The sequence below is a fragment of the Phyllobates terribilis genome, unplaced genomic scaffold, assembly GCF_046119375.1.
Source record: "Phyllobates terribilis strain yellow unplaced genomic scaffold, ASM4611937v1 Scaffold_1__5_contigs__length_1240528914, whole genome shotgun sequence".
In the NCBI taxonomy this organism is placed as follows: domain Eukaryota; kingdom Metazoa; phylum Chordata; class Amphibia; order Anura; family Dendrobatidae; genus Phyllobates; species Phyllobates terribilis.
The window spans coordinates 565,136,775-565,164,608 of record NW_027362761.1 but is presented as its reverse complement, the minus strand read 5'-3'; the positions used below and the strand labels follow the sequence as shown (position 1 = coordinate 565,164,608).

The 27,834-nt window shown below is 43.4% G+C and overlaps 1 protein-coding gene across 2 annotated transcripts in view; it reads right to left on the bottom strand.

The window, feature by feature from the left end:
- The window catches only part of CCBE1 (collagen and calcium binding EGF domains 1), a 440,914-nt gene that overhangs the window by 307,871 nt on the left and 105,209 nt on the right, over window positions 1–27,834 (bottom strand). The window contains exon 1 of one of the 2 annotated variants that reach the window (XM_073680717.1): window positions 2,219–2,327. The exons of the other annotated variant lie outside the window; for it this stretch is intronic. Within the exon in view, the coding sequence (XP_073536818.1) occupies window positions 2,219–2,247 (29 nt within the window). The 5' untranslated portion in view covers window positions 2,248–2,327. Of the gene's footprint in view, window positions 1–2,218; window positions 2,328–27,834 lie in introns of those variants that run through there. 2 annotated transcript variants of the gene reach the window in all.

Sequence of the window (27,834 nt, the reverse complement as noted above, 5' to 3'; positions counted from 1 at the left end):
ACACCCATCCTGATGAGTTCCAGACCCCTCGTCTGATCTTTTCTTCCTCTGTATATTAGAGACGATTCATTGGCTGGATTGTACGGATTATTAACTTTAAGCCTCCTGCCATATTATTTCACTTAAATGTCTATTACTCACCTGGACATTAGCACGGAACAAGACTGCCAGGATTAGAAGCACGGAGCCACAGATTCCTGCCGGCACTTAAAGGCCGACTCTAGTTTGCCTATAAAAAAAAAAAAGAATTCCCCCCAAAAAATAAAATAAAAAAAATTATATTATATATATATATATATATATATATATATATATATGTTGACTACCTCCTGAAGCTCATCAAGAGAATGCCAAGAGTGTGCAAAGCAGTCATCAAAGCAAAAGGTGGCTACTTTGAAGAACCTAGAATATAAGACATATTTTCAGTAGTTTCACACTTTTTTGTTAAGTATATAATTCCGCTTGTGTTAATTCATAGTTTTGATGCCTTCAGTGTGAATGGACAATTTTCATACTCATGAAAATACAGAAAAATCTTTAAATGAGAAGGTGTGTCCAAACTTTTGATCTGTATTGTATATATATATTATGCACCATCATATCAGACCCACGGTCGTCCTCTAGTTTCTAATTCTGTTCACGGTTTACGTAGTTGAGTGACAGTCAATATGGCCGAGATTAGAGCTCCCCCGTGCCCATTATGTAAACCCCCGCCAAAAGTGCACATTCTAGGGTGGGTCAGTAATCCCGGAAAGGGCATCGGCCGTTCCCCAGAAAGGGCGCAGTTAGAAGCAAAATTAAAAGAGTAACTATAGGTTTATTTTTTTTTTACTTAAATCAATAGTAACTATGAATATAAGAAATGTTGCAATAAGTCTTATTAAAAAAAACGCTTTTTTTTTCTCCTCCTTTATTCTCAATTCGAGAGTAAAATCTGCCTTCAGCGAATACAGACTTTCCCATTAATGAGATGCGAGATGACAGTTGGTGCTTATAAAGTTCTATGGAGAACTGTAACTGTCGTTTCAAGAGAACTTGCAGCAGAATATCTGTGTCTACCTATAACATAGAATTTTAAAAGTACCAACTGTTATCTCCATCTAAGTAATGGGAAAATCTGCATTGAAAACAACCCTGACGCTATTGGAACTTATAATGAATACGGAGGATGCAAGAAGTTGACATAGCGAATGCAGTCAGGGTAGATAAATACACATGAGAAGTCTCCCCACACAGAGAAAGTCAGCACATAATGTAGGGAAAAAGTCTAAAGGAACTGTGCATGCTCAATCAGCAAGTCAAGAACTTCTTTTTTGGGGTTGAATACTTAAAAATGCTATATATTTAAAGGGAATCTGTTAGTATGACTGTCACTAATAAACCATAAGTAAAGCAGGATAGGGTAGGCCTCAGGAGCTGAGCCCGCGCCTTATAGTGTGGACGGTGGCTGTGTTATACAGCCATCACTCGAGAGTAACTGATGTAGTCAGAGCTAGATTAAATCATAACAGTTTAACCACATAGATGACACTGGAAATTGTGATCGTTGCATTTAAGAGTTTAGGAATGGGTGTTAGGGTTTTGCTTTTGACCCCCTTCAGCCACTACATGACGTTTTCATTGAAATGACAGCGGGGGCCCCCTTGTCAGCCATGTTACTACACTAATGAAGTCCAGACTTTGGCTTGGCTTCATAGAGGATCGTCAGTTTTGATCACCAATCAAGCAATAGCAGATTAAAAAAAAATGTAAAAAAAAACAACTTTTTTCAAAACATAAAATCTAATGAAAAAAAAGAGCATCTGTTTTGTATGATCATCATTGAATAAATTAATAGAATATTAAAATATTTATCACATACGGTGAAAAAAAATGTAAAAAAAAGTTCAAATTAGTAAAATCGCTCACATTTAAAAAAAAAAAAAAAAATGGAGAAAAAGTACCATAATTAGAAAGTAGAATAGTCTCCAAATTGATACCAATAAAAACTACAGCACAAGTACTTGTACAAGTCTGTCAACTGAAAAAAAAAGGAATAAAGAGACTGAAGGAAGGCTGAATATTTTTGATAATTTATATTTAAGTAGTGAAAAAAAAAAAACTATATAAAATTGTCATCACTAACTGTTCTATCCTGTGAAACAAAGTTACAGGTCATAATAATAATAATAATAATAAATAATTAAATTTTTTTGCCACCAACATATTCAACACATACCTACAGGGATTAGAGCCCTTACAATCCATGAGAAAATAGGGGAGACATGAAAGGTAAAAATAAAAAAGTGCTTCTATTGTACGGTCCAGCCTTCGAAATAATAAATAGGAGCAATCAAATAACGTTGCATCAACTATTCAGATACAAAACAGGAATGCAAAGATACAAAGTACAACCGAGCACATGGAGAGTGTGGAAACATGATAGAAGTGTCCAGATTCTAAGGAAAAGTTGGGAGGAGAGAAAAGGTAGTTAAACTAATGAAGTCAAATGACTAGTCTACAGAAATGTGTTTTTAGAGCATGCTCAATGCTGTGGACACTGGAAATTATCGGGATTGTCCAGGGTAGTGCATTCCAGAGAATTTGTAAAGTGGGAGAGAAGTCCTGGAGTTGGGAGTGAAACATTCAGATTATACAAAATTTTAGTCTAAGGCTATGGTCACACTATCAGTATTTTCTCAGTAATTTTCTCAGTATTTGTATGCCAAAACTAGGAGTGGGTGAAAAATGCAGAATTGGTGACTTGTTTCTATTATACCTTTTCTCTGATTGTTCCTCATCTGGTTTTGGCTCCCTCTCCTGAGAAAAAATACTGACCAAATACTGATAGTGGGGCCGTAGCCTTAGATCATTAGTGGAATGGAGAGCACAGGTAAGGTGGCATATCGAGATGAGGCAGGAGATGTATGGTGGTGCAGAACCATGGAGCGCTTTGTGGGTGAGAGTGACCGGTGCAATGACTGGCACAGGGTAGAGACATCAGTGTAATGACTGCTGGAAAGAAAGAGGAGATTGGCTGCTGCATTCAGGGCACATTGGAGAGGGGAGAGTATAGTAAGAGGGAGACCGATCAGTAGAGAGCTGCGATAGTTCAGATGAGAATAAATATGAGCGACAGTAAGAGGTTTTGCAGAGTCAAACGTAGAAAAGGTCGAATTCTAGAGATGTTTTTGAGCTGTAGGTGACTTGAGCGAGCGATTGGATATAGGGAGTGAAGTAGAGATGAATGTGTCTTTTGACATTAGAATTTGCCAACTTCATTAAATTTTCCCCCAAAATTCAATTTCCGTGAATCTCAATACTGCAAAGCTCAGAAAATACAAGTGGGAAAGACGAGACAGAGAGAACCTCACTGACTATAAGATCTTTCACTATAAAAGGAGAGAGAAAGAGAGGACCTCACTGATCATAAGAGCTTACACTCTACTGGAGAGAGACTTAGGCCACGTTCACACGTTCAGTACTTGGTCAGTATTTTACATCAGTATTAGTAAGCCAAAACCAGGAGTGGGTGAGAAATACAGAAGTGGTGACGTGTTTCTATTATACTTTTCCTCTGATTGTTCAACTCCTGATTTTGGCTTACAAATACTGATGTACAATACTGACCAAATACTGAACGTGTGAACGTGGCCTTACCCATTTATTCTGGAGATGGAAAACAACTCTTTCATACAAACTGTGCTCCACTGGGAACTCCTCCTTTGTGATGGCCTAGGTACTGACCATCACTGTACAAGGTATGGTAATCTGTAAGATTTCATAGTTGCAATGCATTATAAGGACACCCTCATGGCCACGCAAAAAGACTGTTACTCTCAATGGTGCCCCATATGGATTTGTGGACCCACCTTGCTACAGGCCCGGGTCTGCTTAGGTAGGGGCGTAGCTAAACGGCTACCAGGTGTTCATTGCAGCTCCAGATGGTGGAGACTGGCTGGGCTGCAGGTAGCCCTGGTACCACTCCTAGGCAGATGCCGGTACTGCGCAGTTGACCCCAGGTCAGGTCAGGTTAGCTGACACAGACTAGGGCTCCATTCAGACTAATAGAATGCAGAATGATTACTGACACTGAGATTCAGATAGGGAAACGTTCAGATACTGGCCGCACTGGGACCTTGGGACTTGGGGAACAGCACTGGCCGCAGCAAAACCAGGGGACAATGTTCAGGCGCTGGCCCCACACGGACCAGGGATTCGGGTTCAGGACCTGGCCATACAGGGACCAGGGATTCGGGTTCAGGACCTGGCCATACCGAGACCAAGGATTCAGGTTCAGGACCTGGCCATACCGGGACCAGGGATTCGGGTTCAGGACCTGGCCATACCGAGACCAAGGATTCGGGTTCACGACCTGGCCATACCGGGACCAGGGATTCGGGTTCAAGTCCTGGAACCAGAGTACCTAACAGCTCTCTTGTAGGAAAGACTACATACTAATGAAAGCTGTTGCTTCAGCGACTCCCTAAGAGAGAGGGAATCTTTTATAAAGGATGACTCTCAGTAATAGGCTGAGAGCCATCCAGCAGGTGAACTGATACTAAATGTCTAATTTATGAAAGAAAAATGGCAGCAACACATCATCAGTTAAAGAGAATACCTGTTGTTTAAGAGCAAACCTTCGCAATTATTCAAATAGTGGTGCAAGAAAAAAATTCATAAATTCAGATGATCGATAGAAAAAAATAGAAAAATCAGCACTCACCATTTAATTTAAAATAGTGTCCTTTATTTCATGTGGCGGGACACGGCTGTTGTCCTGATCAATCTCCCCGCTCCCCATGCTTTTCTAAAAGGATTGTTCCGCCCCATGAAATAAAGGACACTATTTTTAATTAAATGGTGAGTGATGATTTTTCTATTTTTTCTATCGTTCGTATCATGCTAAATGTCTCCCAGCTATTCACTGGGGGCATTTTGCTATGTTGTGCGTGCTGGGGAGCGCTTGCGCACGCACTAGGCGTGCTTCCAGGAAGTGCGATGTACACAAGCAGGAGACATGCCAGCAGAAGGGAACCACACCACGGAGCTGCAGCAGTGAGTATGCCAGCGTCCCTGCATGGAGGGGGAAGGGAAACCATGCAGGGGAGCTGGTAATAGTGTTACAAAGACATTGCCCTGCTTCAGAAGTGTGGGAAACTGTGTCGGCCAAGTTTCATTTTTTGCGAACTGCAAAGTGTGTTCAAATTCGCGTGAAATCACTCAAATTTGACCCTCAGCAGATCAATCTGTTTAAGTCTAGAGTGAAGGAAGGACCTGAGTCAAATGTAACCCTGAAAGCACGAGCGTGCTGCTTGGAAATGATGGTAGAACCACCCACAGATATTATAATTTCGGTTACAGGTAGGTTAGTAGGGAGGAAACATGAGAAGATTCTCCAGGACTACAAATAAATCCATACTCTTCCAAACATGACCAGGAACTTCCTTCATTGAAATACAGTCAATGCTAAATATATCGAGTCCTGACAGGTTCCTGAAACATTTATAGACATTTTTATTTTCCAGGTCGTCTTTTTAAGTGTTTGCTTTAATGAAGTCCTAGGTATTGGAAAATGTCCTACACGATCTGTTCAGTTACAATCTTTGTCTTTGTTTCCAGATTTGGGTCTGGCATGATTAGGAATTCCAGACATATTGTTGATGGAGTAAGGAAAGGTTATACAAGAGGGGGAGAGATGACCAGAGTGAAAAAAAAAGGCGTTTAAGGGAGTAGGCTCCACTGATGGATGACTTGTCAGCGTCTCAGAGGTCTCTGTAAATCAAAGCTAGTATTTCAAGTCTAGAAGAGGTAGGAGAATGGCTGGAGGTTGTCATGGTCAGAAACACATGAATCCATCTTGGTTGATTTAAAATATGAAGAATTTGGGCGTACCTCACTTAACCGAGGTATGAGGTCTTTCAGTCTGGATACTGTATGAGAAGTGGTGGAAGATAAGATAATATGACCTCTACACTGTGTCAGGGGGTTGCATTAAAGGAGAAGTAATTTTGTAAGGGCAGCATTTAGAAATCACTCATGTGAGGGTCAATGAAGGCTAAGTAGGACTGTGTGTGGTATGAGAAACGTAACCGTACCGGCAATCAATTGTCCATGCATCTGAAAGAATTTGCAAAACGTAAAAATATGCATAGACTTTGGGTGTAACTGTAAATTATGAAAAAAAACAAATCAGATGTATAAGAAACAGGTCTATCCGTCTGCCCCATATGTGTGTATGCTTCACCCAAGGGAGAATTAGGATCTAGAAACCCCACTCATCACATTCAATGCAGAAGTGTCCTCCTTTGTGAAACCATTTCCCCTGAAGTCTATGGGAGTTATGAAAAGAGCCATGTAAGCAGTGCCGCGTCACCACTACAGTGCATGGAGAATGGGGTCAGTAGTGAAAAGGGGTCAGTGAATCGGGATCTTCCTTTAAAGGGTTATTCACAGACTAATGACTTATCCTCTTTCCAAAGGATAGGGAATAACGTGCTCACAGTGGGGGATCTGACTATTGGATCCCCCAGCGATACAACGGATCTAAAGGATAGGGAATTACTTGCTCACAGCGAGGGTCTGACTATAGGATCCCCCAGCGATACCACGGATACAAAGGATAGAGAATAACATGCTCATAGAGGGGGGTCTGACTATTGGATCCCCCAGCGATACCACGGATCCAAAGGATAGGGAATAACATGCTCACAGCGGGGGGTCTGACTATTGGATCCCCCAGTGATACCACAGATACAAAGGATAGGGAATGACATGCTCACAGCGGGGGTCTGACTATTGGATCCCCCAGTGATACCACAGATACAAAGGATAGGGAATAACATGCTCACAGCGGGGGGTCTGACTATTGGATCCCCCAGTGATACCACAGATACAAAGGATAGGGAATAACATGCTCACAGCGGGGGGTCTGACTATTGGATCCCCCAGTGATACCACAGATCCAAAGGATAGGGAATTACTTGCTCACAGCGGGGTCTGACTAATGGAACCCCCAGCGATACCACAGATCCAAAGGATAGGGAATTACTTGCTCACAGCGGGGGGTCTGACTATTGGATCCCCCAGTGATACCACAGATACAAAGGATAGGGAATGACATGCTCACAGCGGGGGTCTGACTATTGGATCCCCCAGCGATACCACGGATCCAAAGGATAGGGAATAACATGCTCACAGCGGGGGGTCTGACTATTGGATCCCCCAGTGATACCACAGATCCAAAGGATAGGGAATTACTTGCTCACAGCGGGGGGTCTGACTATAGGATCCCCCAGCGATACCACGGATCCAAAGGATAGGGAATAACATGCTCACAGCGGGGGGTCTGACTATTGGATCCCCCAGTGATACCACAGATCCAAAGGATAGGGAATTACTTGCTCACAGCGGGGGGTCTGACTATTGGATCCCCCAGTGATACCACAGATACAAAGGATAGGGAATGACATGCTCACAGCGGGGGTCTGACTATTGGATCCCCCAGCGATACCACGGATCCAAAGGATAGGGAATAACATGCTCACAGCGGGGGGTCTGACTATTGGATCCCCCAGTGATACCACAGATACAAAGGATAGGGAATAACATGCTCACAGCGGGGGGTCTGACTACTGGATCCCCCAGTGATACCACAGATCCAAAGGATAGGGAATTACTTGCTCACAGCGGGGTCTGACTAATGGAACCCCCAGCGATACCACGGATCCAAAGGATAGGGAATTACTTGCTCACAGCGGGGGGTCTGACTATAGGATCCCCCAGTGATACCATGTTTACAAAGGATAGGGAATAACATGCTCACAGCGGGGGGTCTGACAATTGGATCCCCCAGTGATACCACAGATACAAAGGATAGGGAATAACATGCTCACAGCGGGGGGTCTGACTATTGGATCCCCCAGTGATACCACAGATCCAAAGGATAGGGAATTACTTGCTCACAGCGGGGTCTGACTAATGGAACCCCCAGCGATACCACGGATCCAAAGGATAGGGAATTACTTGCTCACAGCGGGGGGTCTGACTATTGGATCCCCCAGTGATACCACAGATACAAAGGATAGGGAATGACATGCTCACAGCGGGGGTCTGACTATTGGATCCCCCAGCGATACCACGGATCCAAAGGATAGGGAATAACATGCTCACAGCGGGGGGTCTGACTATTGCATCCCCCAGTGATACCACAGATACAAAGGATAGGGAATAACATGCTCACAGCGGGGGGTCTGACTATTGGATCCCCCAGTGATACCACAGATCCAAAGGATAGGGAATTACTTGCTCAGAGTGGGGTCTGACTAATGGAACCCCCAGCGATACCACGGATCCAAAGGATAGGGAATTACTTGCTCACAGCGGGGGGTCTGACTATAGGATCCCCCAGTGATACCACGTTTACAAAGAATAGGGAATGACATGCTCACAGCGGGGGTCTGACTATTGGATCCCCCAGTGATACCACAGATACAAAGGATAGGGAATAACATGCTCACAGCGGGGGTCTGACTATAGGATCCCCCAGTGATATCATGGATACAAAGGATAGGGAATGACATGCTCACAGTGGGGGTCTGACTATAGGATCCCCCAGTGATACCATGGATTCAAAGGATAGGGAATGACATGCTCACAGCGGGGGTCTGACTATAGGATCCAACAGTGATACCAAGGACGGGGCTCTGGAGATGCTCATGCTTTGGGTTGCTGGAAATACCCAAGGACTTTACTCAGTTTTCTCCAGCAGTCCCATAGACAATGAATAGAATGAAGATCAAGCATGCGGATCTCCACTCCATTCCGGATGGAACTCTACAATACTAAGGGTTCCAGCTGGCATTTTCCTTAAGTGACTTTGCCTGGGAAAACTCAGGTGCTGTGCCGTTGTCTAAAAGACACTGTAAGCACATGCCTGAAAAAATAAGGCTAAGGGCTCATTCACACACCATTTACTTTTTCTCATACGCAAAAAAAATGATCAATTTTCATCAGTGTTTTGGATCAGATTTTCATCAGACTTTGGTTCGTGTGTAGAGATGAGTGAACCTGAACTGTAAAGTAGAGTTCTGCTACCCGAACCGAACTTTGGACTAGATTGCTTGAACCCGACGAACCCGAACATCCACAGGTCCGCTCATCCCTATTCATTGTCAGTTCTTGTCATCGGAATTTTATCAGTTTTTCTTGCATGTTAAAAAAATAACCTGATGAAGGTCAGTGAAAAAGGGTCAGCACCCAGAGGGCATCCAGGAGCTGTCCAATTTTTTCGCAGACTCATAGACCGCCATAGGCCACGTTCACACGGTTAGTATTTTGGTCAGTATTTTACATCAGTATTTGTAAGCCAAAACCAGGAGTGGAACAATCAGAAGAAAATTATAATAGAAACACGTCACCGCTTCTACATTTTTGGTTTACAAATACTGATGTAAAATATTGACCAAATACTGAACGTGTGAATGTGGCCTTATAGGTACGAAAACACAGATAAAACTCATATGATGTCTGAATAACTCAGACACAGAAGGGTCCTAACTAGGAATGAGTGGACTCGTGGAAGTTCAGGTTCTGGTACCCGACCCGAACTTTATTCCAAAGTGGTTTCGGTACCAGAACTGTACCCAAACTTGAATCAGAACTTGAACCCCATTGAAAACAATGGAGACCCGAACTTTTGAGCTGGAAAATTCTCTCTCTCTCTTCCCCCGGAACTCCGAACGTTGCAACAGACTTCTGGGAGAAGTCCGTATTCGGCGTTTAACACCGGACACTAACTGTCCAGTACAAAGAGATTTTTTTCCAGCTGAAAAATTCAGGTCTCCATTGTTTTCAATGAGGTTTGGGTTCTGGTTCAAGTTTGGGTACAGTTCTGGAACCTGAACCGAACTTTGGAATAAATTTCGGGTCGGGTAGCAGAACCTAAACTTCCCCGGATACACTCATCCCTAGTGCTGACCAGATCTCCCTTCTCCTTATTATATCCATACACCCTAAGGTTATGTGCGCACGATCAGTATTTGCTTGCAGAAATTTCTTCAGAGTGTCTGCACCTTTTGGCAGCAAAAACTCTGCAGAAATTCTGCAAATTTTTATGCTTTTTTTTGCGTTTTCATGCGTTTTTACCAATGCATTGCATAGGAAATACGCTGGCAAATCCGCACAAAGAATGGACATGCTGCTTATTTAAACGCACATGAAATTCTGTGATCAAGTGCACAGATCTTCCAAATTCTCATAGGAAATGCTGGGATAAGGATTGCAATGCGTTTTTGGCCCATTTCTGGGCGGAAAAAACACACCGTGTGCACATAGCCTTAGGGGATATTCATAGGTGGCAGATTTCTTGAAGAAACGCTACTGCCATCTAAATAGGATTATTTTGGTGACTGGCGCTGACTCGATTCAGATGGATCAAAAGTTGGAGAAGTTTCTGCCAAAATGTTTTAAAACTTAGCTTAATAGGACAATACAGTCAAAATATTCTGGTACTTGTAGTTCTCCAATACAGGTCGCACCATGTAAACACTAGACCTTTGCAAATTCTTATATCGTTTCATGCTTTGCAATTTTTTTTTTTTTTTTTTTTGCATCTGAAATTTCAGCTGCTCCGGTTACATGAGCTTAAGTTTAGAAAATTAGACTGAAAGCTCCTCTGGTGTGAATGCTCTGAACGGGACTGAAAAATATTCCAGCACTATAAAAATAAAGGATAACGACGATAATCCCATAATATCCCCATTTCCTGCCCACACCTTGCAAAATCCTGGAAAATGTATCCAGATACACAATTATGGCCAGAAATCCAATTTTCTCAGTTAATTGTGATCTGTTTTATACCTGAACTCGCTCCGCAGTTACAGAAACAGTTAAAGTGATTGTAAAGAAACCTCGTCGGAGACAATTTTCCGGAGCCTTTGATATTGCAGATAATTATGCAGGAATTGGACCTTATCCCCTAAACTGACACCATCAGACTAGAATTAGACGGCAGCCCCTAAACTGCTCTATCAGGACAATATCACAGTGTGTCAGGCAGCTGCTGACAGTCAGTAACCCTTTATACTGACTGTAGATAGGAAATACCGGAGGGGCCCCAAAGATACAGCGCCAAAATAAAACCCCAATGCTATACGTAAGGCCTCGTTCACACGTCAGTTTTTCACATATGAGCTTGTGGAACGAGTGGTCGGTGCAAAATCAAGACGACATGTCCGATATTTCTCCGAGTGTCGGATGAAAATCAGCAATGCAAGTCTATGGGTCAGTGAAAAAAAAACAGATAGCATTCCGGTGCCATATGTGCGCTGTCTGATTTTCACTGACTGATATATACGGGAAGGTGGAGAAACTTTTTTTTTATCATCAGTGAAAAAAACTGCCGAAACTCTGACCGACAAACTACTTAAATTTGGTCAGTTTTTCTTGTACGTCAAAAAACTTGACATCTGTATGAGGCCTATATAGTACTGCTATATAGTGCCCTTCTAATATTACCAAACAATATTCAATTAACACATACACCATATTAAAGTATAAGTAGTACTGCGATGTACTGCTCTTCTGATGCTTTTACGCAACATGCAATTAAGACCCCTATACAGTGCCTAAAAAATCCCACAATACTAAGAATAAATAGTACTGTGATATGCTATAGTGCTCTTCTAATGCTTCAACACAACATTCAATTAAGACCCCTATACAGCGCCTAAATAAAACCACCATATAAAGTATAAGTAGTACTGTGATATACTGACCTTCTAACACTTCCACAAAAAAATTCAAGTAAGACTTCTATACAGTGCTTAAATAAAACCACCAGACTTAGTATAAATAGTACTGTAATATACTGCTCTTCTACTGCTTCCACACAACATCTAATTAAGACCCCTATACAATGCCTAAATAAAATCACCATATTTACTATAAATAGTACTGTAATATACTGCTCTTCTACTGCTTGTACACAACATTCAATTAAGACCCCTATACAGTACTCAAATAAAACCACCATATTTAGTATAAATAGTACTGTGATATACTGCTCTTCTAATGCTTCCACGCAACATCCAATACCCTATACAATACCTAAATAAAGCCACATACTTAGTATAAATACCACTGTGATATACTGCTCTTCTAATGCTTCTTCGCAAAATTCAAGTAAGACTTCTATACAGTGCCTAAATAAAACCACCAGACTTAGTATAAATAGTACTGTAATATACTGCTCTTCTACTGCTTCCACGCAACATTCAATTAAGACCCCTATACCGTGCCTAAATAAAAACACATGCTTAATATAAATAGTACTGTAATATACTTCTCTTCTACGGCTTCCACGCAACATTCAACATATACACTGCCCAGACAATATGGCTCTCCTTATATCACCATCACCAAGTCCATAAAAGTAATTAGGAAAAGGAATTATCCCCAATCTAGTAGGGTCCAGGAGCAGGAGCCTTTTTGGGAACATCACAATTTGTTCCCTATAGTCACTATCATTGTCAGGCCATGCTGGGAGTTGTAGTCTCACCATGCCTGGACAGTTATTATAGCGGTTTTACATTTTCTTCCTTCCCCCTTTGGTTTCTATAAATGCTGCAGCGCAATCATCCTATTATGTTATTAGGTTTCATGACACTTCACAGCTCCGCCAAACATTGCCGTCTACACAAAATAAATCCAAAACCTCGGCCGATTCCCGAATCCTCCATTTATTTATCATTGGGATTGAACTTTACACAATTTATTTATATTTTATGTAACAGGATATCATTTCATAACCCAAACATTGCGATATGACGGGATGTTCTTTGGACTCGGGCGCTGTCACTGACCGTGGAATTCACTATTGGAAAGATTAGAGAAATATGACTGCTTCTTCCCACAATCAACACCAATATGTATGTATGTTTATATATACTGCTCAAAAAAATAAAGGGAGCACTCAAATAACACATCCTAGATCTGAATGAATGAAATATTCTCGTTGAATACTTTGTTCTGTACGAAGTTGAATGTGCTGACAACAAAATCACACAAAAATCATCAATGGAAATCACATTTATTAACCAATGGAGGCCTGGATTTGGAGTCACCCCCCAAAATTAAAGTGGAAAAACACACTACAGGCTGATCCAACTTTGATGTAATGTCCTTAAAACAAGTCAAAATGAGGTTCAGTATTGTGTGTGGCCTCCACGTGCCTGTATGACCTCCCTACAACGCCTGGGCATGCTCCTGATGAGGTTGCGGATGGTCTCCGGTGGGATCTCCTCCCAGACCTGGACTAAAGCATCCGCCAACTCCTGGTCAGTCTGTGGGGCAACGTGACATTGGTGGATGGAGCGAGACATGATGTCCCAGATGTGCTCAATCGGATTCAGGTCTGAGGAACGGGCGGGCCAGTCCATAGCTTCAATGCCTTCATCTTGCAGGAACTGCTGACACACTCCAGCCACATGAGGTCTGGCATTGTCCTGCATTAGGAGGAACCCAGGGCCAACCGCACCAGCATATGGTCTCACAAGGGGTCTGAGGATCTCATCTCGGTACCTAATGGCAGTCAGGCTACCTCTGGCGAGCACATGGAGGGCTGTGCGGCCATCCAAAGAAATGCCACCCCAACACCATTACTAACCCACTGCCAAACCGATCATGCTGAAGGATGTTGCAGGCAGCAGATCGCTCTGCACAGCGTCTCCAGACTCTGTCACGTCTGTCACATGTGCTCAGTGTGAACCTGCTTTCATCTATGAAGAGCACAGGGCGCCAGTAGCGACTTTGCCAATCCAGGTGTTCTGTGGCAAATGCCAAGCGTCCTGCACGGTGTTGGGCTGTGAGCACAACCCCCATCTGTGGACGTTGGGCCCTCATAGAGTCGGTTTCTAACTGTTTCTGCAGACACATGCACATTTGTGGCCTGCTGGAGGTCATTTTGCAGGGCTCTGGCAGTGCTCCTCCTGTTCCTCCTTGCGCAAAGGCGGAGGTAGCGGTCCTGCTGCTGGGTTGTTGCCCTCCTACGGCCCCCTCCACATCTCCTGGTGTACTGGCCTGTCTCCTGGTAGCGCCTCTAGCCTCTGGACACTACGCTGACAGACACAGCAAACCTTCTTGCCACAGCTCGCATTGATGTGCCATCCTGGATGAGCTGCAATACCTGAGCAACTTCTGCGGGTTGTAGAGTCCGTCTCATGCTACCACGAGTGTGAAAGCACAACCAACATTAAAAAGTGACCAAAAAATCAGCCAGAAAGCATTGGTACTGAGATGTGGTCTGTGGTCCCCACCTGCAGAACCACTCCTTTATTGAGGGTATCTTGATAATGGCCAATAATTTCCATCTATTGTCTATTCCATTTGCACAACAGCATGTGAAATTGATTGTCAATCAGTGTTGCTTCCTAAGTGGACAGTTTGATTTCACAGAAGTTTGATTTACTTGGAGTTATATTCTGTTGTTTAACTGTTCCCTTTATTTTTTGAGCAGTGTACAGTCATGGCCAAAAGTATTGAGAATGAGACAAATAGTAATTTTTCCAAAGTTTACTGCTTCATTTTTTGTAATGGCAATTTGCATATACTCCTGGATGCCAAAGAGTGATCAGCTTAACAGCAATTACTGTACTTGCAAAGTCAATATTTGCTCAGAAAATGAACTTTAATCCCCAAAACACATTTCAACATCATTGCAGTCCTGCCTTAAAAGGAGCAGCTAACATCGTTTTAGTGATTGATCCATTAACACAGGTGTGGGTGTTGATGAGGACAGGACTGGCGATCAATCAGTCATGATTAAGTAAGAATGACATCACTGGACACTTTAAAAGGAGGCTGGTTCTTGGTATCATTGTTTCTCTTCAGTTAACCATGGTTACCTCTAAAGAAACACGTGCAGCCATCATTGTACTGCACAAAAATGGCCTAACAGGGAAGAGTATCGCAGCTACAAAGATTGCACCTCAGTCAACAATCTATCGCATCATCAAGAACTTCAAGGAGAGAGCTTCCATTGTTGTCAAAAAGGCTCCAGGGCGCCCAAGAAAGACCAGCAAGCGCCAGGACCGTATCTTAAAACTGTTTCAGCTGCGGGATGGGACTACCAGCAGTGCCGAGCTTGCTCAGGAATGGCAGCAGGCTGGTGTGAGTGCTTCTGCACGCACTGTGAGGTGGAGACTCTTTGAGCAAGGGCTGGTTTCAAGGAGGGCAGCAAAGAAGCCACTTCTCTCCAGAAAAAACATCAGGGACAGACTGATATTCTGCAAAAGGTACAGGGAGTGGACTGCTGAGGACTGGGGCAAAGTCATTTCCATTGATGAATCCCCTTTTCGATTGTTTGGGACATCTGGAAAACAGCTTATTCGGAGAAGAAGAGGTGAGCGCTACCACCAGTCTTGTCTCATGCCAACTGTAAAGCATCCTGAAACCATTCATGTGTGGGGTTGCTTCTCAGCCAAGGGAATCGGCTCACTCACAGTCTTGCCTAAAAATACAGCCATGAATAAAGAATGGTACCAGAATGTCCTCCAAGAGCAACTTCTCCCAACCATCCAAGAGCAGTTTGGCGCCCAACAATGCCTTTTCCAGCATGATGGAGCACCTTGCCATAAAGCAAAGGTGATAACTAAATGGCTCATGGAACAAAACATAGAGATTTTGGGTCCATGGCCTGGAAACTCCCCAGATCTTAATCCCATTGAGAACTTGTGGTCAATCATCAAGAGACGGGTGGACAAACAAAAACCAACAAATTCTGGCAAAATGCAAGCATTGATTATGCAAGAATGGACTGCTATCAGTCAGGATTTGGTCCAAAAGTTGATTGAGAGCATGCCAGGGAGAATTACAGAGGTCTTGAAGAAGAAGGGGCAACACTGCAAATATTGACTTGCTGCATTAACTCATTCTAACTGTCAATATAACCTATTGGTGCTCATAATATGATTGCAACTATATTTCTGTATGTGATATAAACATCAGACAAACACTAATAAAAACCAGAGGCCAGCAGATCATGTGAAAATATAATTTTGGTGTCATTCTCAAAACTTTTGGCCATGACTGTATATACTGTGACACTATTATATATATACAGTATGTGCGACTCTTCAACATTGAGACTGCACCACCAAGAAGGAGAAGTCACGTTCTTAAGGAAATCACAGGATGGATAGGCGTATTACTTACCATATATATAAATGAAAAAATGGAAACTAAATCTCAGAGTATTCTATATGGAGTATGAACCACGTGCAGGAATCCGGTCACTTACAGCCTCGGCTGCTACTAGTGAGATGACAGCTGGTGCTTATAAAGTTCTATGGAGAATTGTAACTGTCATTTCAGGAGAACTTGCAGCAGAAACTGTAGCTCCTCCCCTTTCCATAGAATTTTAAAAGCACCAACTGTCATCTATCTCAGTAATAGGAAAATCTGTCTTTACTGAATATTCATGTTTTAAAACTTTTACCCCTGAATGATCAATCCAGTATGAGAAAGAAGAAGATTTCTCTGATTAGATATATTACAAAGTTTCTTATTTTAACGTTTACCATTGACTTATTTAATACTAATTTAAACGAAGATTATTCTTTAAGGAAAATGTGGCTGATTCTAGTTCGGGGATGTGCCTTCATTTGTCATACGTGTGCCCTACATTTATACCATGCGTGCAATCCATATGGTGGATACTTTTCAGTACATGGTAAATGCATCTGTAGCGCCCCGAGGGTTCGGCCGCTACAGGGGTATTGCACCTCTGCCAGAGGTGTGATATTCCACTCCCGGGTAAGGATGGAGTATGGACCAGGGCTCGGTAGGCTGCATGCATCACACACACCCCATTTCCGGGGGACAGCTCAACGGTGCTCCCATTTATACAGTAATGCAGGCACGACAGACCATGTCCCTGGCTGGAGTGGGGCGGGGGGTGGAATACCCAGTGGTGTAGGAGCAGAAGGGGACGGTTTCTGGGCATAGGTAGGAGCTCATTGGTTGCTGGTCACCTGAGCTCACACACACAGGGGAGGGTATATAAGGTGGGCACCATCTTAGTTCTGGGTTGTTGAGTTCAGTGAGAGAAGGAGTTCAGCCAGAGAGGGCTGACAGGGGGCTGTGGCTCAGTGTGGGCCCAGCTCCACGAGGCAGGCCTATGGTGAAGGCCGGAGCCAGAAGAAAGGAACAGAAACAGAAAGGAACAGAAACAGAAGAAAGGAACAGAAAGGAACAGCAAAGAAAAGAGAAGTACCCAAAGTGTAGAAGGGCTCAGAAACAAGAAGGCAGAAGGGACCCAAAGAGCCCATGAGAATACCGGGTGAAGGGTCAGGCAGATTAAGGGTACCAGATCCCAAGTTGGTGGAGGAGAAACTACCCTCTGCCAAAGACCGGAGGTCGTGATCATTTATTGGTGCGACACCTCACCAAACCAGCTAGGAAGGCACCATATAGGACAGCGGGGAACGGGGCCCACGTTTACCCGCGCAGGTCCGCGGTAGATGGACAAAAGTTGGTCACTGGTGGGGCAGGCCAGAGAAAGGATGGAAGGGGGTCCTGTACCATATTCCTGAACTGCCTGGGGGTTGACCGAGCCCTTCACCTGGTGGACGCAGCACGGCTTGGGCGGTCATTGCTGACAGAAGTGACTGGGAATATACGAACTGTGAGTAAAAGACCCTGGACTGCAACACGTTGTCTTTGTGCTTTTTGCTTTGCCAGCACTAACGGTACTGGGACTCCCTGCACCATCACCCCCACCATCCACTACATTGCCCCGAGGCTACACTCCTCCCGTGGGGAGTTATACCATCTCAGCTGCACGCACCATCAGCCTCAGGGGACTGCCTTGCAGCGGCGGTTCATAGTAGCCGCCATCCACGGGTGGCGTAGTCGGACATTACCTGCAGCACATAGCAGACTATAACTGGTCTGACCACCCTGAGCAACGGAACCGGGTCGCCACCTCTACTCCCAGCATTGCCCTGAAGCCCGGTTCCGAGTGCCCCACGGCCCAGGGGGCGAGTCACATCCTAGACATATAGATCAGTGCACTATTTTTGTAAATACATATGTAGTTTTATTTGAGAAAGGGTTCAATACAGACCCGAAACATGTAATAAAGACTATTTGAAGCACTTTTCGGATACAGACAGAAGTGGCCCCTGTACAGGAACAATATATGGGCCCTCTGCAGTGCAATAGCTCTTCATAATGTACAATTCCACCTGCTTTGGAGGTGGCTAAGGCCCCCTTAACCGTCACGTAGTGACAAGCGACTGTAAGCACCTACCCAATTCCTCGAACTAGAGGCGCCCTAATCTATCCCTGTCCCCTGCATTACCCCAGATGGTGGAGACGCCGGGGTCTCGTACCTATCTATGCTCCTAACTTAACCCTTATCTGATCCCTCACCCACCCAGAGAGGTGAGGGGGCTGAAATGTATAGGAAAACATTAACCAGACAGACAGGGGTTAACAGACAGGGATAAAAGAATACACATACACTCACAAAACAACAGAGTGGGAAACAGAGGAAGCATAGGAAGGAAGAAACCAAATGGGAGAGGGTAAGGATAAACATGCAAGCCAACTCCACACAGCAATCTCCTGAAAAACTCTCCAGACACCAACTCCAAACACTGAACTCTCTCCTTCAACTCAAAACCAGGTAGCGGTAACTATCACTGGCAAGAAAGGAAGCAAGGAGGAAGGTTCTTATACCTGTTGGGAGTAACAACTCAGAACAGCTGATATAACCCAAGACAGAGAACTCCAGGAGTCCAACTAAGCAGTTTAACCCTTGCAGCACCAGAGAAGAGAAAGCCAGAACTGCTAATAGGACAGTGAAGCTGTTCTAACTACCTCAGGTGTATGTGTCACCAGACACTGCAATAGTCTGACCCCATTTGCACCAATGGTATGTCTGCTCCTGACTTGAAGCACAACTACAAGCAGGGAACTACTATTTCTATACATCAGCGTGATCAGTATGGCATACATGAAATGAGAAACTGTGCCATTCTAACTTGACATCGATGCAGATGTGTCCCATTTGTGTTTCCCAGCAGCTTTTGCTTCTTAGAATAGATACAATTTATGATGCGTTTTAATTGTAACCCCAAAAGACTCCATCAAGTGCGGGAAAAAAAAACACAGAACAATGATAATTCTTAGGATATTCAGAGTCTTCTAGAAGTGTTATCCGTACTGTAGAAGAAATATAGGCAGAGCACGCGGGAGAGCAGCCAGCCGCAACAAATATATAGGACGAGCATGTGGGAGGGCAGCCAGCTGCAACAAATATACAGGCAGAGCACACGGGAAGGCAGCCAGCCGCTACAAAGATACAGGCAGGGCACGCAAGAGGGTAGTCAGCCGCTACAAAGATACAGGCAGGGCACGCAAGAGGTTAGTCAGCCGCTACAAAGATACAGGCAGGGCACGCGGGAGGGCAGCCAGCCACTATAAATATACAGGTAGGGCACTTGGGAGGGCAGCCAGCCACTACAAAGATACAGGCAGGGCATGTGGGAGAGCAGTCAGGTGCTACAAAGATACAGGCAAGGCACGCAAGAGGGCAGTCAGCCGCTACAAAGATACAGGCAGGGCACGCGGTAGGGTGGCCAGCCACTACAAAGATAAAGGCAGGGCATGCGGGAGGGCAGCCAGCCACTACAAAGATACAGGCAGGGCACGTGGGAGGACAGCCAGCTGCTACAAAGATACAGGCAGAGCATGTGGGAGGGTAGCCAGCCACTACAAAGATACAGGCAGGGCACGCCGGAGGACAGCCAGCCACTTCAAAAATACAGGCAACGCATGCGGGAGAGCAGTCGCTACAAAGATACAGGCAGGGCACGCAGGAGGGCAGCCAGCTGCTACACAGATACAGGCAGGGCACATAAAAGACACCAGGGGCAGCGATGGAGACTCAGTACTGGACCCAGGGAGGAGGAATAAAGCTAAATGCAGTCTAGGGACAGGTGGTTTTCCCATTCAGCTCACTATACCATATTCACATTCAGGTAAATAGGACTTTATGGAGGAGTGCCTGCCAAACAGAGAAGGGATGCCAATCAGCTCAGTTGTGAGCTGCAATACCAGGCACAGATGCTACTAAAACTGCAGAGCTGTGCCAAGGAACCAACAAAGCAGTGCTGCAGCCTCAGCGATGAGCTAATTAGTTGGGGTGCCAAGAACCAGAACCCCGCCGATTAAAAAATAGACAATCATAGGCCATCAATTTCAAAATCATGAAAATCTTCTTTAGGAGGGTATTTGCTATCTGAAATTGATACCAAAACCACCTGAGATGAGCAAGTCTCACCTCGGGGATCATCAACTATCAAGAAAATAGTGGTTTATTGCAAAAATTTTGTGTACGGCTAAGTAAAGGCCCATTTATTCGAGCCAATAATCAATGAATGAGTAAAAGAGTAAACTAACCAGTGAGCGAATTGTATATGGTCGATTCTAAATGGCCCTTCTAAATGGGCTTTAAGGCTATCACACTTCTTCTCGATCTCAGTGGCTCAATGTAAGCAGCCTCTAAAGTCTATAGTCATATTATTTAGTGGATTTGCAAGGAGCAGATTACTAACTAGGCATGTTAGGAACTAGGGTTGCCCAACATAATGGGTGGATGGCACTCGACAGGTGAGTTTGGCTCACTAATGTACATGAGCCTCCATTATTTATCACAAGTTTGAAAGATTCCCTAAAAAATACTATAAACTCTTTTGGTCTTGAAATTAGGGCAGATAATGGAGAATGCCCATGTGGGTCACTTTGATAGTCTTCGGCAAGATACTTTACATGACACAGACATTTATGTTAAAAAAAGGCCAACCCTGATACCGTAAACTCACAATTTAAATTTCCCAAATACTTGTTTTTTTCTGATTTTTGCTACATCTAGTTTGACTCTTAATAACCCACTTACGGCAAGAACTAGATTAATTTTATTTTGCCCGAAGCTAGGTCTGAGATTCTCTCTTCTTGACATTCGCTTGTATTTCATGCCTCTGGAACCCATCAAGAGGAAAGTAAAGAGACAATCCATTGCAAATGATCTTCTCAGTGATATTCTGTAGTTAAAAAGCTGAGCGCACAGCACATACATCTTCATAATTTCATAATCATTTCCACTGAAGCATTTCCAGTGGTCGGCACAGGAGTTCAGCTCCGCACAAATGTTTACAGTAGGTGGAATTCCAGTCGTTAGTGGTATGCAAGCCCTGACATATTAACAAAGTAGAAAGATCCTCTCCAAAGTGTAATAGTGCAATGCCCTGTGGTTTACTGATAGCTGGAGAAGGAGACCATATAGAGATAGCCCTCCTTCCTGACCTACTCGCCTCCTAATTACAGTAATGTTGATCAGCAGACTTTCTGATGACAGTCAAAGAGCTCTTTGGAGGGTCTTAGTTTTCATCTTGAACACTTACAATGTAGTAGGTTAAGACCTAGAAGAGGATCATGAAGGTTTCTTATCCATCGAAGAGTTTGCTCCTTTATGACAACCATCTTTCCCAAAGAAGATCCAACTAGAGCACCCATGACAATTGGCTTTCATCATAGAAGTCAATTTCTGTTCACATACTTTCTACAAATGTGGCTTTATATGACACCACTGAATGGTCAATCGTCTAAAACAGTGTTCCCCAACTCCAGTCCTCAACAGCCACCAACAGGTCATGTTTTCAGGATTCCCTTAGTATGGCCTAGGTGATGGAATTATCACCAGTGCAATACTAATGAAATTCTCAAAACATGACCTGTTGGTGGCTCTTGAGGACTGTAGTTGGGGAACACTGATCTAAAACATGGTAGCATCAAGCTCTCTAGTTCAGGATCCACCAAAACAGAGAACCCCTGAGGAGTGTCTCAAAGTATCAAAAAGGGATTGTTCAGTTTTTACCCTCAGTATGGATTGCAAAGCTTGTAGAAGGTTATTGATGGAAATGGAAGAACAACATCATGGACATCTTTCCCAACAAGTCTTCTCCTAAGTGGCCAATAACAAACGTATACATAGGAAGAACTTCCTGCAAAGAGATACCTAGGACACACTGATACATGTTATCAGAATATCTCTCTGCATGCCATTCAGTGCTTGGTGTGTAGAATTGGGCTAAAGAGCAAGGACGTATGACATAGGTGGCCTATGGGGCTGCCATCGGATCCACGCAAATAGGAGACCAAGATTGGCTGCATCTCTTATCTTAATGAGTAGGAGAATATGTTTTCTACACAGGGTCTACATTATTTGAAATAAAAGGTATCATCATAAATCAACCCATAAATCATGGAAACTTGATGGTGGCAAAATAAGCACCAAGTTCTCCTGTCTCAGGTAGTATTACACAACTGTCCTGGGTATCCCAGGCTCGGCTTTCTTCACCTCGGTCAGTTTCCCTCTGTTGTGCTCCACTTCGGGTTCTACAAGTTGCCTGGCGTGGGTCAGTGATGTCACCTCTATGATCCCTTTTAAGGCACATTAGGACACACGAAAAAGGTGTCTTCAGATTGTGATTCAAGACTCTAGATTGGTGTTCTCCATCTCCTGTACACACCTGGCTTAACCTGGCTTCTATCTCTGTTGACTTCACTTCATCAGTCCTGCTGCTCCCAAGATTCTTGAGTGTGCCACATCATGGCTCCCCACGTGCCATCATGCCAGCTGCACCAACGCCTGGGATCTGTATACCTACTTCGATCTGGGGCTTACTCGGTCCATTTCACAAGGCCATCCTAACAGGTAATTAGGGGTGTGGTAGTGTTAACGAGCACTGGCAAGGGCTTCATTTTAATCTGTTCCTCTATGAGCAACCTTAGAGTTTGGCCCTTTTATTATATAAAAATCCTTTTAAATAATGGCACCAGTAAGGTACCCAATAGAAGCTTTACGAGTAGCTGGACTACTTGGTCCCCAAATTCCAGATCACGCAACAGTGTGGTGGGATAAGACAAGCGATCGCTCTTGTCCGATCAGCCAAAAGGGAATGGTAGTGGTGATAGATCACAGTCTTCACCTCTCAATCTTGCAACCGTATCAGCATTTTAGGGAGCAAAGGAGTATTTAATTTGCATCGCTGCAGTAGGACTGTATGGTGTGTTGTTTTACCAATTTTAATAAATGGTTAAAATTGCAAAGTGCATGTGAAAACAAATAACTTTACAATTTACTTGTTATTAAATATCCTCATTGTTCTGGGAAATGGTAGGATTTATAATTCTATAGTTAACTTTCTCATTGTCACCTCTGGAGTTTTGGCCAATCTCCTAGGCAAGGAGTACAGTAATTAGTTAGAAGTAGGGCTGAGCGGACCTATGGAAGTTTGGGTTCTGGTACCCGACCTGAACTGTATTACAAAGTTTGGTTCGGGTACCAGGACTGTACCCAAACTTCAACCAGAACCCGAGCACAATGGAAAACAATGGGGTCCCGGACTTTTGAACTGGAAAATATTCTCTCTCTTTCTGCAACGGACTTCCGCCAGAACTCCAAACACTGCAACAAACTTCCGGGGAAAGTTCGTGTTCATCGTTTAGCACCAGACATTAACTGTCCGGTATGAATGCCAAACTTTAAAGTTTAGGTCCGCTCATCCCTAGTTACAAGCTCTTTTCAATAGAGCTTGTAAGCGCTGCCCCAAAGTTAGCCAGAGAGCTGAATCCTGCCAGAGTCTTTCATCGCCCTCCTCAGATACCGCAGAGGCAAAGTTGCATCTGCTTGCAACATCGGAGAGAGCACAGATGGGACCACAGACACAACAATGCCGTTGGTCCAACTGTCAATCAACCAAGCAAGAAGTCGGGAGGCAGGCGAATGGTTTTCCCCTAAAGATAGATAGTGACAAACCCTCTAAAGCAACGCCAACGGCCTACAAACATTTGATACATTACGAATGCATGAAATTTAGCAAGGGGATGAACTTTTGGATGAGACGGAGTCTTTTTTTGACCACACGTTAAAAACTATAGTGATCCATATCCAATGGGGTCATTATTTTTTTAGTAAAATCCATCTGAAGAAAAGATACATTTTGTAACATTTGTATCCTGCGCTCCTTTCTGGTTAATCGGCGTTACACCCCACGGTGAGTTATTACACCCCACGGTGAGTTATTACACCCGCTGACGACCACATCCCGGGACAGATCATACATAAGGAAGGTGATGATTATCCTGCCCCGTGTAGGATTTGTATAATGATGACAAATGCAGAGCGTCCGCCGGTTGCATATAAACCCAGTGAGCGATGTGGTAATAATAGAACATAGAAGGTTTTGTATAACAACCCAGAGAAGGATTACACCGCTTCCCTCAGCTCCAAGTAATACAGTGAAGGATCGTAGCTCCAGTCCTTAAGGGTCAGGATTAAAGGATTTCCTTACACTAGCACAGCCGTCAAGCAGCGCCGCACCTTGTTTATGGAAGTGATGGATGGTCATCTCCTCATCGGAGTCGATGGAACGTCGCAAAACACGAATGCAAAAATGTACTTTCCTATGATTATAACACGGATACAATTTGTGAAATTTAGATTTATAAAAATAAATGTCCTATAAAGTAAAAAACAAAAATATTTCAGAAGGGTGTGGTGGTCACTCTATTGACCCGTTAGGGCTTGTTCACAAATAGAATTATTTTTGCAGCTTTTTTTTTCGTGTTGAAAAAGCGTTTTACAGTTGCAGCAGAATGAATTAGATTTTTAAAATGTCATTCAAATGGCGAGTTTTTTTTTCGTTCCTTCTGTTTTTTTTTGAGCCGGCGTGCGTTTTCCTGTCAATTCTTTCAGCGTTCATTGCTGCGTTTTTTATCCATTTAATCACATGGATAAAAAAAATGCATAAAATTTTTTTTTTATTTTTTTAAAAAAACATAAAAAATGCGCGTAATATACATAGCATTTTTCTTGCCAATTAGAGATGAGCGACACTTAGTGTCCGGAGCGAAACTCCAAACACGGACTTCTACCGGAATTCTGTTTTAATGTTCGGAGTTCCGGGGAAAGTCCGAGAGAGAGAGAGAATTTTCCAGCTTCAAAGTTCGGATTCCCATTGTTTTCAATGGTTCCTGGTTCAAATTCGGGTACAGTTCTGGCACCCGAACTTCCACTGGTCCGCTAGATGCCGAAAATACAGCAATATTGTGAGTGGCAAAAGTAGACACTGCACAGGTGTAAAATATGTGATATTAATATGAGCATTTTATGAGTGAGGGAACTCATGAGTCCAAATGTATCCTGACCATGGTGGCTCAGTGGTTAACATTGTAGACTTACAGTGCTGGGGTCCTGGGTTCAAATCCAACCAAGGACAACATCTGCAAGGAGTTTGCATGTTCTCTCCGTGTTTGTGTGGGTTTCCTTCAGGTTCTCCAGTTTCCTCCCACACTCCAAAGACATACTGATAGGGGATGTAGATTGTGAGCCCCAATGGGGACAGTGATGATGAATGATGTCTATAAACTGCTGTGGCATTAATGGCGCTATATAAGTGAGTAAAATAAATACATCTTTGTCCACCTAGCCTGACTGACAGCTGCAGGTTGTACTAAGCAGTGTGAGATTTCAGAAGCAGCAGGGAGGAGGGACACTGAGGAACTGCAAATCAGTCTAACTTGGCAGATATTTAGCAGCAGGAAAGAGGGATACTGAGATGTCAAGCAAGTTAGGTGGGCACAGATTTGTCAGGGAGGAGCTTTTAAATAAGTTAGATGGATGGAGATTTAGCAGCAGGGAGGAGGGACACTGAGGAGCTGTCAGTCATAATAGGATGGCAAAGACAGTTTAAACTTGTAGTAATGATTATACAGTCATGTTGGTACAGTTCTATGAATTAAAGGCATTGTGCTGTTAACGATCTCTATTACTTTTGGACAGTTTGGAAAGTTGTCTGTGGGAACTGAAAAGTCTTACCGGTGTCAGCCAACTTTACAAAAAAGTAGGTGGGGGGGGGGCAGGGGTATGGATTTATAGAAATAGTTATAGAAAATGACAAGTATGCTTGGGACTAAAGTCAGGGGGAAGGAGGCTGAAATGGAAGGAAGGAGTTGACAAGCTGTAGATGTGACAACATAATTCAGTCTTTGTGGTACGGACCTCTCCTTGAAGGAGACTATCTGCATCCCAAAGTAGGACCGTGCGGAGAGCAGAGACAAGCACTTGATCATGACAATGTGCAGACGGGGGGTTGATAGCTCTGTAAGGAGCCTGGAGGTGAGAATGATCCCGAGCACTGTGGAATATGTTCAGTCTTACAAAAATAACATCTAATGATTTTTTTTTTACTCCATCATAACATTTGCTACCAGCGTTACACGACTGAATGGCAAAAATACAAGTTAATCCAGGACCACGACTATAAGGGGTGCAGGGCAGCGCCAGCCGTCTGGGTTCTGATGGGACCAATGGTTTCATTACCACATAGGAAGGGAGCAGTGCTCCAAGAACTGTTCATTGTTTTCCTCTTTTTGGCATAAATATAAAAATATTTGCATATCTGTCCAAACTACATATTAGTCAGGCCCATTTTTAGCTATTCATTAATCTTTGCTGTAAACAAGTGCTGAATTATTAGACTTTCTAAACGGTAATATAATGGATTAAAGGGAATCTGTCAGCAGGATTTTGCTATGTAATCTGAGAACAGCATGATGTAGGACCGGAGACCCTGATTCCAGCGATCTGTCACTTATTAGGCTGTACGCTGTATCTTCAATAAAATGAGAGTTTTATCAGCAGGAGATTATCACTGCCTGAATATGCTCCAGAACTCTAAGTTTTGACATTTTAAAAAATAAATAAAATGTTAATTAAAATCACTATTTTTTTCTAATAAATAAATAAATCCATAGCAATAATTATCATAGCAAGAAAAGAAAATCCTGAAAAGAGGTATTAACTTTCAAGATGAGCAAAATCGAGTTTACCAGCTTTGTCGAACTTTTCAGAAAATTTAGATTTGCAGCAAATCGAGATGCCGCAAATCGCAGGTACTCCAATTGCCCCGAAAAGACATATATAACACACTGAGGTCTCCTAGGACTATTCCAACTACTTCCAAGCTCTTAAACATAAAATCTACGTATTGTCAAAAGTGACCTCAATATAAATGGCTATGGACAGTTGGATGGTAAGAGGTGATAACCAGCAGCCTGTTCTTTCACTGTTGTGCTGTCACACACTATCTGTACAGTTTATTCAGTGTTTCATGGCTTTATCTCCCTCTCTATATGGCTAAGCTGTGATGTACTCTCACTAGGGATGAGCGGACCCGTGGAGGATCAGTTTCTGGTACCCGACCCAAACTTTAGTCTAAAGTTGGGTTCGGTGACCAGAGCTTAAAGCAGAACCCTAACCTCTTTGAAAACAATGGAGAGCCGGATCTGGGGGAAAAAAACTCTATCTCTCTCTACCAGATTTCCCCTGGAGCTCCGAACATTAAAATAGACTTCCAGGAGAAGTCCATGTTTAGCGTTTTGCACTGGACCAAACCCCAAACTTGCAAGTTTGGATTCGCTCATCTCTAACTCTCACTAGCCAGATTCATCCCAAGTTGGCTGCCGCATTCCCTGCCTTGGCTTTTACACAGGCTTTAATATTCCCTCCTTATTAGCTGTGATATACCATGTGATGTGTACAAGGAATTATGGGAAAGACCAGCTGGTTGTGTCAGACTTCTCTGGCGGATGCAACCTTTTGCATTGTGTAAAATATTGGTGGGCATTTTTGGCGATTCGTGAAAAACAAATTGTTTGGAAGTACAAAGAATTCCCAAACTTTTTACATGAATTAAATTTGCATTAAATCAATTAATTTGTATCTTC